General features: G+C 43.6%; 2 protein-coding genes across 5 annotated transcripts in view; one reads left to right on the forward strand and one right to left on the reverse strand.

Moving 5' to 3' along the window:
• Positions 1–10,106, forward strand: part of clcnk (chloride channel K) — a 62,665-nt gene extending 52,559 nt beyond the window's left edge. For 2 of the 3 annotated variants that reach the window (XM_041205724.1, XM_041205723.1), the window contains 3 exons: positions 873–956; positions 5,238–5,324; positions 8,896–10,106. In XM_041205724.1, coding sequence (XP_041061658.1) covers positions 873–956; positions 5,238–5,324; positions 8,896–8,949 — 225 coding nt within the window. In that variant the 3' untranslated portion in view covers positions 8,950–10,106. The remainder of the gene's footprint in view (positions 1–872; positions 957–5,237; positions 5,325–8,895) is intronic. The other variant, XM_041205726.1, reaches the window with a different exon arrangement.
• Positions 10,107–16,895, reverse strand: part of fam131c (family with sequence similarity 131 member C) — a 47,151-nt gene continuing 40,362 nt past the window's right edge. For both annotated transcript variants that reach the window (XM_041205728.1, XM_041205727.1), the window contains exons 6-7: positions 15,308–15,418; positions 10,107–11,776 (exon numbers count right to left, since the gene is read on the reverse strand). In XM_041205728.1, the coding sequence (XP_041061662.1) occupies positions 11,433–11,776; positions 15,308–15,418 (455 nt within the window). In that variant the 3' untranslated portion in view covers positions 10,107–11,432. The remainder of the gene's footprint in view (positions 11,777–15,307; positions 15,419–16,895) is intronic.

Genomic DNA, 16,895 nt, shown 5'->3' on the forward strand with positions numbered 1-16,895 from the left:
ATGGAATTTCATTGGATTTACAGGGGGATACACGGAAGGAGGAATTTCAAAGAATGCCCTGAATGATTTGTTGAGTTAACGTAGAGCTGCTAAAATAGAAAAAAGATGAGAAAGTCTGAGTGAAGAAAGGACCATGCAGCTAATCAAGCCTGCTCAATCTATAAGCCATAAATGATGATTCACTCAGAGACTTCCCTCCTAAACTGCAACTGTTAATCCCCTATTTTTTTTTAATTCTTTCTCAGAGTGTGAATGTCACTGACAAAACCAACATTTATTGCCCATCCCTAATTGCCTTTGAACAGGTGATGATGAGCCGTCCACAACTGGTTGGCTTGTTAGGCCATTTCAGAGGGCAATTAAGGGTCAACCACATTGCCTTTGGTGTGGAGTCACATGTAGGCCAGACCGGTAAGGATGACAGATTTCCTCCCCTGAAGGAAGAACCAAATGGGTTTTTAAGATCGTCCAGTATGATCATTGCTAATGAGATTTGCATTTTATTTCCAGACTGATTAATTAATTGAATTCAAACTCCCCACACTGTGGGGGTGGGATTTGAATTCATGTTTCCAGAGCATTCATTTGGGCCTCTGCATTATTAATCCAGAAACATTACCGTTATGATACCGCCTTCCTAAAATATATACGGGGACAGATTTTCTTGCATTTGGGTTTATTGGATTTCTTCTGCACGGCTTGTGCATGCTGTAAAACTGAACGTGAAACAATGCAATGCCAGAATTGACCCTGTTTGATTTTCCATCCATTTAAGTTAAGAGATGGACATTCAGTTGGGCTCCCTCTTTGGACATGTGTTCCCTCCCATCCGATTTTCATCCCTTGGTCTAAAGTGTATTTTTACTTTGCAGAAAGGAGTGGATATAACCCTTTGGGAAAAGTGCCACATTGATCCAGTAACATTCCAGCTGTCGCCAAGCACATCATTACACCAGGTAAATAAATATATGAATGTTGAGTAATAAGTGGACCATGGTTATGATGCTCATTATCAAGATCTATTCATGTTCACATTTTAATTATATTGTATGTTATATTTAATTTAATTTTAAAAGGCTTCAGCATGTGTCTTCTTTCAGCGATACTTAAGTCATATTCACTTTGTTAGGGTGCACCTTAAAGTCTAACTTTAATATTTAGTAATATTAGGAAAATGAAAGACAAATTCATCTAGTACCTGATTAAATTTCTCATAAATAGATCTCAAAGTCATTTACATGTAGGCAGTGACAGTTGCTAAGTAGGCACATAGCAAGATACCATTAGCAGTAATTTAACAAATAAACAGTTTAACTATGTTGCATAGTGTGGGTCTTTGGAAGAACATTGGCTCAAAGAATTTTGTCCCTTCTTCACATCATGCCATGGCATTTTTATCATCCACTTGAACAGGTGGACAGAGTACCACTTTGTGGAGTTTACAGAAGGCATTTGGGGTAAGAAATTCTTCAAAATGCTATGGTAGAAGGTAAAGTCCTTTGAGCCTATTAATTGACATTTCCACCCAAAGAGCTATGATCTGTGTGGTTTTTCGCAAAGCTTCAAACAAGTCTAAAAAGGGTTGTGTTTATGAAAGGTCATGGCAGCTGCATGACATCTTCTAAATATTTTATAAATGTATATATCAAGATGAAGGCTATCAGTGCTGGGAAATGGATTACTTTCTTCCACTTTCTGGAACCCAATGCCAACCTCAAGCATTCTCAGATCAGACATAGCTTTGGCCAGATGCAAATTAAAGTTTATCTACCGTGACCTAACAATTTGCATTAATGCAACCTTAGAAGAGCATTACTTATCGTGCCAGTGCAAAACCTCCCTTCTTCATAGCAGGGGCAGCGACCCCTTTGAGTAAGATTGCCAGTGTAATGCTGATTTGATATAGGAAGTTTCACGTTGTGTGCCTGTAGCCATTAACTTGATTAAAGGTGCCAAGACTCATTCAAAGTCAGGCCCAGAAAGAAAGAAGAATTGCCTTTCATCAGTCACAGTGAGATTATACTCTCGAACAAATTGAAAAGACAGGAGCTTAGATTTTCCAATCAATATTACTTGAACAACATGTTCATCCATATTAGTTTTGATTGAGCTAATGGTAGCATTAAAGTAATGCCAATTAGAAAATCCATGAGAGTGTGTTAATGAGATATATTGTTACTCAGTTTTTTTGCCTGATATTTTCAGTTCTCGGCAACCCGGTGGTCTTCAGCAATGGGATTCCTTCAGCGAAGTGTGTCAAATCAGCTTCCTGGAGCTTTGCCAAACCAATTTCCAAACTGCGTCATTGGTATTCACCATTTAAACAAATATGATCAACAGTCAGACAGAAATAAAAGGATCAGGATTTGAGTGCCAGCGGCTGTCTGTCTGACACTCAAACCCAGGAAAGTATGAGTTGCCTGACTGCTTCATGGAGCTGTCAGCATGAATTCCAACTCCTGATCTGACCCGCCACTTAAATCCCAGCAGTTCTGCTTTGCAGTGCTGTGGGCAAAGGACTGCATGCCAGGGCTCTTTGACAGTGCAGTCGAACAGCGCGTGAATGACCTAATTGGCACAAATACTGTACATATGAGCTCAAAGCCCAAAGCTCCTAACATTTCAATCCATCAGATGATGACTAACCTGACCATTTTGAAACACTGCTGATACAAAATCAGATGATGTTTAAAATGGAGCTGTGGTGCTTTGGAACTGTGGTATCAGATGAGGAGAAACTGGAGATAAAAAGCAGCTTTTTGTGAAAATCCGCTTCATTCGCTAATTATGGTCTTGACCCTCCCCACACCAGGGTTTGCAGTCTGGTCTTAGGTTTCTCTTCTGGCTCAGTGAGTAAGTTTATCTGGTAATGGAAACCAATGAAACAGTACCTGAGCTGCACTGGTTTCGATAATTTTATTCAGGGAAATGGCAACGGTGCTAAAGAAGTATAGCATGGGCATGATAGGCTGAATGGCCTCCTTTTGTGCTGCAATGACTCTCCACCTCTGAGCAGTCTCAGGACTTGGTGGAGTGGAAGGTTCAGACAAAGTTCATCATTGAGCTTTCAGTGATGACTCTCCAGCGTGCCTTACTGATGAACTTAGATCAGGATCTGAAATAGAGTTCTCTAGGGTCAAATAGCCCAGCCACATTCACTAGTTAAGCTCATATGAAGACAGCCCCACCAGAGGGAAAAAAATGGGTGGTTGCCAGTGCCCTTGGAAGTGCACTCTATCATGCTCAACTGAAAACACATACCGTCTAAGGTATCATTCGACATGACTGATTTGGCTACCCATCCAAGAGTTGCCCTTGACAATAAGACCATTTTAGGAAATTGTCTGTGTGGATCCCATGTGGGAGTTTTACGGCCTTATCGAGGTGTGGACGGGGCCCTGAAATGCCACGGGCCGTCCAAAAGGTCCATTGACTTCGGTGGGGCCATAAAATCCCACCAGCGTAAAATTCCGTTCCGTTTTTTTTTCCGCCATTTCCTGTCTCCTGGGAGCTTGGATTGTGGAGTCACCCCTGATGACCTGAAATTGTAGCTTTGTCTCACATTTGCTTGAAGTCTTGTTGCTACAGAAACCGGCTGCCCCCTAAGGCTCCCACTGTTCGCCCTCTGCTGGAAACAAATGGCCAATGTTCAAAGACTGTAAATTAGACACTGCCAACTGGACTTTTAGCGCCCACAGGGGCTAGGATTGCAAGCAGACCGGGCTGAAACCTAGCCCTGCCGGCTGGCATGCCGATTTCCTGGCTCCAGGTCATTTTTGTGGAGGCAGGATCGGAGGACATCAGGACTACCTACTAGCATTTGGCAAGTTTACTAAATGCTGGTGGTCAGTTCAGGTGCCTGGAGGCTGGCCAGGGAAGTCAATGTTCCTGGCAGGCCTAGAGGCCCTCACTGCCTCTCTGGCTGCAGGACCAGCCACAGGCTGCCTTGTAAAAGGGGTCTCCCGCTCACAGCAGTGGCCTGGCTGTTGAATCTAATTTGTAATTGAAAAGTTGGAGAGAAGGCACCTCCATCTTGAAGCACCCTTTCTTTTGCTTACCTACTCTTTTAGCCTGCTGCTCCTCTCCAAACTACAAGACCTAAAATTGTCCCTCCAGCTTTAGGCGCCTGCCTACAATTCTTAATTTGATGTTGAACCTGTCTCATGATCATTAATTGGCAGCCTCAGGGAAATTCATAGGTGAGAGACTGCTTCCCTTCCGGGGCAGGTTAAGAACTTGGAACAGTCCTGACCTCTGTTTCCTGTTCCCAGAGGGAAAACCAACCCAGTATCTCAGAACCAGTTGTCTCATTCAGAGTAAGAGTCTCTAGTTTTGTTCCAATTCTATCTCACTAAACATGGTTGTGTGGGCAAGATTCCATGATTGCAACTATCGCTCTTGTCGATAATAATGATAACATTGTTAGTTTCTGGCACAAAATGAAGATGCATTGTTGAAAAGGGAAAAAATGGAAAGCTCTACAAAGCCATTAAAACTCTGCGTTGTCATATGCAAAGTCTGATTCTATTAAAGTTACTTTCATGAACTTCAAGAATGACAGTCAAAACCCCTTTTCATATGCACCAATATGACAGGGAACCAGCATTAATAGTGACACATTCTCCTTGATGACATATCAGAAGCCAGTTTTTGTGCAAGGGCAGAGGTGTTGAGACAAATGCATCACCATATTGTACACTTAGTTCAGTTGGTTGTTTTCTTGCCTCTGAATAGATTATAAGGTGTTTGAGAATAGAGTTAAAATTGACACGGCAGTGCAATACTGAAGAAGTCCAGCATTGTTGGAGCTGCTGTCCTTTAGGTGCAATATCTGCCTGTTTGAAGAAGGACATGTTTTTTCTGGTGTCCTGGCCATCTTTTCTCTTTTTTAAGCAATTCCATTGAAAAGTGATTCACTGCTCTTTTCTGTCACTGCTGTTTATGATATATCCTTGGTGCAGGACGGTTGACGTATTTGTCGACAAACAACTATCGCTTCACTTTGTAAGAAATTAATTGTATGAAGCACTTTGAGACATACTGCTGTGCTAATTGAAATTATTGCTGTTAGCAACACCACAGAATTGTGTATAATGCATGAATAATGTGTCAAATGGTTTGCAATCAGTCAACGTTTTCTATCTCTGAACTGCCAGGCAGCACCTGCAGGAATAATAAATTGGAATTGCAGTGAAACTGTTTTGCGAAATATCATTAAAAATGTAATCTATTTTCAGGCGCACAAACTCTTTGATCTCCTTGTCCTTCAGCACATGTTTGTTAGCTCCGCAGGGAAGGTGGTTGGGTTTGTAACCAGGAATGAGGTAAGACAAATAGAAAATGTAACCTAGGACTTGAGGCGGAAAAAAAAGATATTTGCTTATAAATGCACCAAATTTATTCTTGTTTGAACACTGGTACGGGGCAGCCACAGGCAGGAAGGAAAGCTTTGCATTTTAGGACACCACTTAAGTCCTATTCGGCACAGGAAATGACTGACGTACATGACTCTCCTGGGGACCAAGGCGGGGGGGAGGGTGAAAATTTTAACCCTTCGCAATGGGTGGGAGAAGATCGGGAGGGTGGTGTTAAAAATTCAAAGTTTCCAAACCACTCTGCTGACGCACTTGCCACCATTTTTACGGCGGTGTGATGAGTTGATGCATCTGTGGTCTCTTTCTTGAGAGACGGGACACCTCACTATAATATTTAAATCTGGCTCCCACAGTGAGGCTGGGAGCTTGATTTTAATTTAATATTGACTAGTCCAGTAGCTAAAGGGAGATGGGAGTAGCTGGATCCAGCAGGGAAGTGTTTGAGCTTTTTTAAAATTATTCTTAAAGGATGTGGGTTTTGCTGGCTAAACCAACATTTGTTGCCCATCCCCTAGTTGCCCTTGAGAGGGTGGTGGTGAGCTGCCTTCTTGAACCGCTGGAGTCCATGTGGTGTAGGTACACCCACAGTGCTGTTAGGGAGGCAGTTCAGGAATTTGATCCAGTGACAGTGAAGGAACGACGATATATTTCCAAGTCAGGAAGGTGAGTGACTTGGAGGGGAACTTGCAGTAAGTGCTGTTCCCATCTATCTGCTGTCCTTGTCCTTCTAGCTGGTAGAGGTCACAGGTTTGGAAGGTGCTGTCAAAGGAGACTTGACGGGTTCCTGCATTGCACCTTGTAGATGGTACACACTGCTGCCACTGTGTGTCGGTGGTGGAGGGACTGAATGTTGAAGGTGGTTAATGAGGTGTCAATTGAGTGGGCTAGCTATCAAGCTAAGAAATGAGATCCTGGCCTCGCAAGCAAATTATCTGCCAAGACTGGCTGACCTCCCTCTCCAAACCAGTGATCCTGAGTACTCTGCTTTGCGATTTCCCCTGGTCCTCCTTGTCTCTTCATTATCAGTCCATTCACTCCGCCCCGCATCTCCCACCCCACCGCCCCAACTCACATTCTGCCAAGCACTCCTCCCCATTTTTGCCCTCCCTTCCCATTCCCATTTCGAATCCCCCACCAACCTCCAATCTTTCCTAGTTGGCAGCGACTAACCCCCAACAGTTTTCACAGGATGTGAGCATCAGTGGCTAGGCCCATCCCTAATTGTCCTTGAGAAGATGATGGTGGGATGTCTTCTTGAGCCGCTGTAGTCCACATGGGCATATCTGCTACCACTTTCCCATACAATTGTCAACCTGGCTGGCTGCTGAGTGTGAACCAAGAGTTTATAAAATAGACAGAGGTCTTGCTTTGAATTCATCAGGATCTTCACATTCCTGGGTATCCCCCCCACCCGTCCACAGATATGGTCCCCTGCTCCTTCCCTGTTTCCGTAAGCATTGGAGCCCAAGTTACTGAAAATGATTTAGTTATTTAAACAGAAGTGAAAGATCGTGTGAACTGGTTGCTAACTACCCTCATGAGACTGTTCAATGTCTCATGGGTCATCAATGGTGAAGATCCTAAATAAAATATACAGTGCAGCTCAGAACAAAGGGCAAATGTCATGTAGCAAAATTACAAGCACATAATTAAGTTTTGGTAAATCATTATGGTGAATATATCATCACACATGTTCATCTTCCTTCCTGCATCATCAGTCTTTTGAAATCAAAACTTAATTAAATTGACTTCAAAAATTACTTCATTGGCTGTAAAGCGCTTGGATATGTCGGTGGCCATGAAAACGCAATATAAATGCAAGTCTGTCCTTTTTTATCCATCACCAACCATAACTCAAAACCTCAAAACTATGCTATTTCTTTTGTCCTTCAATTCTTATTCCCTCCTATGGTCTTCAGGTTTTTAAAACCCAAGCTTAGCTTCACTTAAATGCTTCTTTCTGGTTTATCTCAGCCTCATGCTCTCCTCTATTGTCTTCAATCTCGACGTTATCATGCTCTATGAGCTTTAGCTGTTCATCTAGGTTCATCAATATGAAGATAGTAGAAAAGAGCATTCACCCAGGGTCGATGTATATCTATAGATTTCTATCTCCTGTGACCATCTTATTAAATAACCAGGATTAATTTTGGAGCAAGCCGATTCCTAAAGTCTAACGGGATGCTAAGGTAGAAGTCAAGTGGAAGCTGACTGGAGTTTGGAGTCAAACCCCGATCCGCTGGGTCCCTCCCTTTTAAAAGAGCAGGCAGAACTCTGGAGTAAGCAGATGTATCTGGGGAAGTTAACTGGTTACCTTGGGAATTTCATGTGATACACTCTGGTAAGAGCTAACAGACATTATGACAGCTAAGGGATGGAACAGTACATAGTACAGGACCCAGGATGTTACAGTGGTGAAGTAATCTAATCCAAAGAGACTCAGTTACCACTCAAAGTGTTGATCTGCCCCATTGGGGCGCATTTAACACCTTGAAATGATGTTCCCTTCAGGTCCTCCTGGACCTCAAGTCCTCTCTCAGAGCAGCTGGGTGTTACTTGGATTTTTCTTCCCAGCTACTGGAATCATAGAATCACAGAATGTTTGCAGCACAGAAGGAGGCCATTCAGCCTATATTCTCCATGCTAGCTCTCCGCAGCAGCAATTCAGCTGGTTCCACTCCCCCCGCCATAGCCCAGAAATGTTTTTCTCTTCCAGTGCTTATCCAATTCCTTTTTGAAAGCCGTGATTGACTCTTCCTCCACCACGCTCTTAGACAGCATATTCCAGATCCTGACCAATCGCTGTGTAAAAATGTTGCCCCTCATGTTGCTATTGCTTCTTTTGCCTATCACCTTATATCAATGTCCCCTGGATCTTGACCCTTCTACCAATGGGAACAGTTTCTCCCTATCTACTCCGTCCAGACCCCTCATGATTTTGAACACCTCTACCAAATTTGCTCACAACCTTCTCCTCTCCTGGTCGAACAGTTTCTCTAACCCGTCCACATAACTGAAGTTCCTCACCCCTGGAAGCGTTCTTGTAAATCTTTTCTGCAAACTCTCTAAAGCCTTTCTGCACCCTCTCTAAAGCCCTCTCTGATGCTCAGAAGTGTGATGCTTTGCACGAACGCCTACTAATATAAAGCTCCAAGAGATGCATCACTCTGATGGTTTTCTCCAGCTAAAAGTTTATTTGCACCCTGTGTCAGACTTACCAACGTCTTCCAGCAGTGTTTTTTTAATCAGATGGACATTTTATTATCAAACATTGTTCTGTAAACTTGCCAGGATCTAGGACTTTATACAACAAAAGGGGAGACGATCATATCAAATGCCACTAATGTAACATGATAAGAGCATTTTCCAGTGTATGCTCATTATTTTTATGCTATTTGCTTGAGATAGTGATATTGCTTATAAGCTGAGATCAAATACTTAACACTGTATGGTCTTGTAGTCTCACTGTTGTTGCATTGTGGGCTGCACAGTAACTAATACTCCCTGTGTTCTCCATCAGCTAAAGAAAGTGATTGAAGATCTAGCCAATGGCCGTATCCCAGTCAAGATGTAAATATTACAGAAGAGGACAGTTGTGCACCATTTTACATAACACAGTGACGTCTTACTCGGATTTTCTGTTAGCGCGATATTTCACATCACACGCTCCTGCAGCAATACCAGCGAACACACTAAGGTTTGAGTGCCCACGCAATGCACTCAAGATGTGCCTCCTACAATCCAAAATGTTTCACAAAAGCTAAAATTCCTGCTTTGAGTTCCTCTTTATTTTGAGCTATAGAACTTACCCTATATATATAAAAAAAAGTGATAAAGAGATGGGTTACAGAATCAGATTCCAGCTTGGGGAAACTATTAGAACTGAATTGTAATGTTAAATCTTGTATTGACTCCTCAGAAGGATCTGCTATCTAAAGGAAGGGGCACCTTGGAGTGACTCTTCTGAAAAATCCATTGTATACTGGGAACAGTCAAGAAATATTCAAGAAACTATATTCTAGACTGGCCCAAGCAATGTTTTGCCCAGGGGTACACATGCTCTTATGTCGGAGGATGAAATAACAAGAAATCCAGAGGGGTTTATATGTCAGTGCAAAGACATCACCACTTATATTTGAGTGTGAGGCACCATAACAAGAGGATAAACCCTTCAGAGTGCCATCTCATATATATAATGTTTCACCCAAAGCTTGTTAAATATGATACAATACAATGTAAGACACAAAAGCTTTAATACCCTTCCCTTGTATTCAGGCCAGGAGCATCTTCTATTATTGGTGCTGTATAACTCTCAATCCAATATGAGAGGGTAGAGGTGGAGAGGGAATGGTCTTTGACTTGAAAACTTTAAGAAAAATAATCATTTGGCAGTTTTCCTTTAGGCTGTGTTTCCCAGAGACTGGCTGGGATGCTATTTCCACATAATCATTACAAATGTCAATGAAGCTCAAACCCTTCCAAATGGTGCTCATTGCCACCAGTGGACAGTGCTGGCCTTTGGCCTTACTCCACAACAAGGGGTTGTACCATGTGCATGGCTGTGGATATTTAGATATTGCACTTCCATGTTTCAAAAATTTATCAGCTGCTTTTTAAAAAATGTTTTCCAACCCAAACTCCCCTCTTCCTGTTGTGTTCACATCTGAGATTGTTTGCAGAATTTTAGAACACATTCTATAATAATCTAAGAAATAAAATAATACAGTTAAATGATGTTTAATTTTTTTTTACTTGTGTGATTGAATTCCAAGCACAATTCACAACACAGACAGAATAGTAAATCACAACCACTCATCAGACATTTACCACGTACCCTGGTGTACTTACACTCGACAATGCTTTGTATATTGCATGGCTGAGGGACAACTAACATTGCGCTAATTGGGGTTATGGGTTAAAGATCTAAAGAAATGATAGAAACAATTTTTAAGAAATGTAATCTTTAATGGGATGTGGGCGTCTCTGGCAAGGCCAGCATTTGTTCCCCATTCTTAATCGCCCATAAACTGAGTGACTTGCTAGGCCATTTCAGAGGGCAGTTAAGAGTTAACCACAATGCTGTGGGTCTGGAGTCACAGGTAGGCCAGACCAAATAAGGATGGCAGATTTCCTTCCCGAAAGGACATTAGTGAACCAGGTAGGTTTTTACGGCAATCACTGACAGTTTCATAATCACCATTACTGAGACTGGCTTTCAATTCCAGATGTTTTATAAATTGAGTTTAAATTCCACCAGCTGCTGTGGTGCAAATTGAACACATGACCCCAGAACATTAACCTGGGCCTCAGGATTAGCAGTCTGGTGACATTACCACTATGCTACTGTCTCCCTCTATTCAGTGGGCAACGAGTAGGCTGTGCCAAAAGTTAGACGTGGTTAGTGTCAAGAGCATATCTATTTTTAAGGCAAATTCTTGTCATCTAAAAGGAGGAGTTCTGTATTACAGCAAAGTTATACTGGACTAGGGGGGGTCTCAGTTGTAGCCAAGACATACCTGACTTTTCCCTTCTAATCTTCTCCTCACCTCTCCCAGGGATGTCGATTTTTGCAGGAGTACCCATCTTGCCCAACTGATCATTTCTTATGTGTAAGTCTAGACATGAACACCATTTCCCTGCAAGCTGTACCAATTTCCTGCAGGAGATACGGTGGGAGACTAGTCGAACCCCCATTGGCTTTTAAGGCCTGTGTGTCTGTAGCCTGTTTAACTGTGAAGCTCAATTTGTTCCTAACCCAACATCCAGCGACATTCACTGGTTGGGATGAAAAGTAGAAACCATCGCTGATTCCCAAACCCCCTCCTCCACCTCCTCCCTCTGTCCTGCTGAACTCTGGGGACAATGTGGGCTACAGTCAGATCCCATTCACCAGCATCCCATATCCCAATGAACATACATACACACACACACACATACACACACACACACACACAAAGTTAAAATGGAATGACAATTCAGCTTTAATTTCAGGTTTTAGCAAAGGAAGTGGTAAATTCCCTTGTCCAAGAGTACAGTTTCTGTTCTTAATTTCTTGTTCTAATTATAAAATACATCATCTTCCATGAGGGAGCTGCTGTTGCTGGAGTGTGAATGATGTGGGTGACTGCCAGTGCTCTGCTGCAGTGTTCTGTGTAATTCAGCTCCACAGAAAGTAGTTTCTGGAAGAGACAAGCAGTTAGGAGGGTCACGAGTCAGGAAGGTTTCTGTGAGAGATCCATTGTGGGAAGGCTGTATAGTGTCTATTTGTACTGGTTCACCACATAAGCTGGCTACATAGGACGAGACGGGAGTTACGACAGTGCAGGGACCTTCGACATCCAATGAGTAAAAGACTTGCGATCCACCGAGAGACTGATCTTCAAGATACACTTCGTCTGTATCTAAAAAAGAGAAAAGTTGCATTAAACCAGCATTACTTTCCAAAGGATTATATATGAGGAACTCACTGGGCACTCTATGAAATATTCAGACACTTTTCATTCCCAAAGAGTGTTTTGCTGTTACAGTTACCACCACTTACAGCAGGTGTGTTGGTATTAACAGGATTTGTTCATAAAAGTTAAATAACTAACATATTTTTTAAAAAAACAGAAAATCTCACTTAGCAGCTCCCTCTGTTAATTGCCTCTAGCAGTTGCATCCAGAAGCTCACCGCTAAGAGAATCACACTTTAACTTGGTGTGAACTGCTTCAACAGCTGCCTTTCTCTGAAATCAGCACAGCATTTTAAATTGCTAAGTACTTGTAATAGACTGTGCACTTGACTGGAAGCAGTGCCAATGTCATTGCCTTCTCTGGTGACAAATGATTAGGTGATACGAATGGCTGCCGTGGTAAAGGTGAATCGGAAGCGCTGGGTTCTGTATTTGTAAAGAGGATCCGTATGTGCAAAGTTTGCAGATCTTTTGAAACAATTTAGCGCAAATTGTTCAGCACTAACTGCACTCAGGGAAGCCCAAACACGGGACGAGGACCACAAAAAGGCATAAGGCCCACTATGCAAAGAATAACGCCCGTTCAGCCCTGAACGCCTATACTGGAGCTTTGACAAATCACAGTGTCTCCTGCGAACACAAGATGGCTGCTGGTACCTGTCCACACATGCGCACTGGTCCAGCATGTGCAGATAATCAATGATTTCACTCCACTGAGACAAGGCCCAGCCTGCCAGAACATTTCCGCACATATGCAGTTTTAAATGTGGGTGCCACTGGCTAGGCCAGCATTTATTGCCCATCCCTTCAGAAGATGGTGGTGAGCTGCCTTCTTGAATTGCTGCAGTTCATGTGGTGTAGGTACACCCACTGTGCTGTTAGGGAGGGAGTTCCAGGATTTTGACTCAGCGACAGTGAAGGGTACATTTCCAAGTCAGGTTGGTGAGTGGCTTGGAGGGGAGCTTCCAGGTGATGTTCCCAGGTGTCTGCTGCCCTTGCCCAAGGTGCTGCCTAAGGAGGCTTGGTGAGCTCCTGCAGTGCATCTTGTAGATGGTACACACTGCTGCTACTGTACGTTGGTGGTGGAGGGAGTGAATGTTTATGGATGTGGTGCCAATCAAGTGGTCTGCTTTGTTTTGGATGGTGTCAAGCTTCTTGAGTGTTGTTGGAGCCACACTCATCCAGGCAAGTGGAGAGTATTCCATCACACTCCTGACTTGTGCCTTGTAGATGGATGACAGGCTTTGGGGAGTCAGGAGGTGAGTTATTTGCCAAAGGATTCCTAGCCTCTGACCTGCTCTTATAGCCACAGTATTGTTATGGCTAGTCCAGTTCAGTTTCTTGTCAATGGTTACCCCCAGTGACGCCATACGCCATGGTGTTATGCAGTCTTCCTCAGAAACTATATTATTCTATAAATACCGTACACGCATTTTGAAACTAGAGAAAGGTCATATGCAGGGAAAGCAACACATTTAATGAAACAGGTTACAACCTGGGATTTTTCTCCAAATAAGACCATAAGACGTAGGAGCAGAAGTAGACCATTTGACCCATCGAGTCTGCTCCACCATCCAATGAGATCATGGCTGATCTGATAATCCTCAACTCCACTTTCCTGCCTTTTCCCCATTTCCCTTGATTCCCTCACTGATTATAAGGCCATAAGATGTAGGAGCAGAAGTCGGCCATTTGGCCCATCCAAAAAGCAGCAGTCTATTTAACATAGTCTATTTAATCCACTTCTGCCCTACAGGGGGTTAAAAATGTGACACCATCTCCATCTAATGGATTTGGAACTGTTGTGTTAACTTTACTGAGCCATTAAGGATGCCTCAAGGACAGATAAAAGGACTCCGTCAGTGCCATGATGATTTGAGCAGCACCATTTTTGGTCTTGGCTGTTGCCTATTCTGTTTCTCGCAATAACATCATGGAGTAACACACTCAAACTGTACATGCACGGCATTTGACAGCAAAAGTATTCTTTGCAAATAGGCCACATGCCGGTCACCATATAGGTCTCTTTCTGTGCTGTCATTTTTAATGAACCCATCACATAATTACAGTCAGTGCCTGTGCTGGTAACCAGGAAGGTTGGTTGTTGCATGATTTCCCCCATGTTAGAAGGTTACACTGAGCAACAAGAAGCTGGGACTTAAGTATTGCTGAAGAAAGTGACGTGTTAGTGAAGCTTTTCATCTTTCACTCATCAGGACAGCTGCACATGATAAACCAACAGTAAATGGAAGAACAATTTATACTGCATGAGAAGAGAGTGCTGATTGGTTGGCAAGTGGAATCTGATTGGTAGAGGTGTTGCCACAGAGAATGCAGCAGGGAATATTTAACTGCCAAGTTTTTGTTTCAAATTCAAACCAATCAGGTTGACTCTGATTCCCCTTGGCAATGCCAAGACCAATGAACCAAAAATGGCTGTCCCCCAAGCTAGAAGCCATCTATAGTCACACACAGGGCCCTGTCCTTTGCAGACAGAAGGAGCATTTCCGCACATTGCATTTTTTCCAACTAATCAAAAGCTTAGAGGATAGCCATTCCCTGGTTCATTCCCCATGGCAATTCCTTGACCAGTCAGAGTTGATCTGCCTATTTTGAATTTGAAACAAAAGCTTGGCAGTTAACAGTTAACTGTTGTCTGCTGCATTCTCCATGGCAATGCCTCTACCAATCAGAGCGCACTTGCCAACCAATCAGCACTCTCTCCTCATGCAGTATAAATTGTTGTTCCTTTACTTGTTGGTTTACCTTGTGTAGCTATCCTGATGAGTGCAAGATGAAAAGCATCAATAGCATGTCTTTTTTTTTGGCAATACTCAAGTTCTGCACTACCATACTGGGACTGTTCAGTTTGAAAAGAGAGGTCTCAGAGAGGACCTTATAGGAGTAGAAAAGATGCATGGGAACACCACCACCTGCAAGTTCCCTTCCAAGCCATACACCATCCTGACTTGGAGCTAAATCACCGTTCCTTCACTGTTGCTGGGTCAAAATCCTGGAACTCCCCCTTCAACAGCACTGTGGGTGTACCTACGCCACATGGACTACAGCGATTCAAGAAGGTGGCTCACCACCACCTTCGCAAGGGCAACTAGGGATGGGCATTAAAAATGCTGGCCTAGCCAGCGATGCTCACCTGCCGTGGAAGAATTAGAAAAAGCCTTTAGTGGTGGGACATCCTCCCATGCAGAAGCAGAAGCCACGACCTTAGGACAGATGTTTAGATATATTTCTTTAGAGAATGATCAACAACTGGAATGGGTTGCAAGGAAAGATGGCTGAACCCATGAGAGGAGTCATTTAAGAAACAGAATGATTTTGCAATGCAAAGACATTTGGTAGGATTAGAACAAAGTACAGCAGGACTTTTTCGTGCAATCCAACTTTATAATTATATTTATGCTGCACATGACAGATGGATAATAAATAGAGGAAAGAATAAAAACATCTTTGACTTACTGAGGTAGTCAACTGTGTTGCTTAGACTACTGACACCAACCACCTCTTCTGCATCCAGAGAGGACCACGCACTCAGTGTTGCTTCAGTAATGGCAAATTGTTCAGCAACGCCTATTTAAAAAATAGACTGAATTAGCCAATGAATGCTAAAGAAAATAGTATCAACATTAAGCCTAATAATTGACAGGAACCAATGCTATTTTAACTGGACCCAGAAATCCCAGTACCATTAAACAGAAATCAGAATCACTAATTCCACCTCAATTAGACACCATTAATAAAATAATCTAAATCAAAGTCCAATCAAACTGAAAGAAGCAGATTGTGAAACTAAACCAGGATCTTCTGCCTCACGGAAATGCCCTCCGTGTCCTTTAGCACGGCATGGAGGGGTTTCCTGTATAGGCTGCTGCTGCACACCCTTCACTTCCTTGCCCTTGCCCACCACCTGGACATGCCCTTGTGTGCCTTGTTGCCATCTGGCGGCGGAAGTCCCCATTGGGGGGCCCTCTACGGAGATGTCCTCCCGCTTTCCATCGGGGACCTGGGGTGGAGGGTGTTGCATGCAGCAGTTCCCTATAATCGTAGGATGTGTCGGTTCACCGACTCCCAAGAGACCTGCCCTTTTTGTGGTCTTGTGGAGTCCGTGGTCCATGTTTATATAGGGTGTTGAGGGCTGCACTCCCTTTTCAGTTATTTAAAAAACCTTTTATTACTATTTTGTTTGCACTTTATCCCCACGCTCCTGATTTACGGGCATCCAGTGTGGAGGAGGGCCGGGAGGGAGGAGGACCTCCTCGTGAACCTGCTCCTGGGCCTGACCAAGTTAGCTATTAACCAGTCTAGGCAGCGGGTGTTCAAGGGGGTCATCCGACCCAACTGTTTGTACCTCTTCCACAGCTACTTTTGCGGCCGGGTGTCCCTGGAGAGGGAGCACTGGGTGTCTTCCGGCACCGTCGAGGCCTTCTGTGCCTGGATGCTTTATCGACCCTCTTAGCCACGTTTTGGTTTGATGTTGTAAGTTTCCTTTAAACTTTGTTTTTGGTTTTGCAGTGACCCTAACTTAGGGGCTGCATTTATTTTATCCCTTATTTTGTTAATTTAGTTTATTTAGTGGACTCTGAAATAGTTGAACCAGGATCTTCTGCCTCGGGGAAATGCCCTCCGTGTCCTTTAGCACGGTGTGGAGGGGTTTCCTGTATAGGCTGCTGCTGTACACACTTCACTTCCTTGCCCACGCCCGCCACCCGGACACGCCCTTGTGTGCCTTGTTGCCGTCCGGCGGCGGAGGACCCCATTGGGGGACCCTCTACGGAGATGTCCTCCCACTTTCCATCGGGGACCTGGGGTGGAGGGTGTTGCATGCAGCCGTTCCCTATAATCGTAGGATGTGTCGGTTCGCGGACTCCCAAGATACCTGCCCTTTTTGCGGTCTTGTGGAGTCTGTGGACCATGTTTATATAGGGTGTTGAAGGCTGCACTCCCTTTTCAGTATTTAAAGAACCTTTTATTACTGTTATTTTTGCACTTCAGTCCCACGATCCTGATTTACGGGCACCTGGTGCTGAGAGGGGCCAGGAGAGAGGAG

Source organism: Carcharodon carcharias, chromosome 15, assembly GCF_017639515.1.
Source record: "Carcharodon carcharias isolate sCarCar2 chromosome 15, sCarCar2.pri, whole genome shotgun sequence".
NCBI classification, from domain to species: domain Eukaryota; kingdom Metazoa; phylum Chordata; class Chondrichthyes; order Lamniformes; family Lamnidae; genus Carcharodon; species Carcharodon carcharias.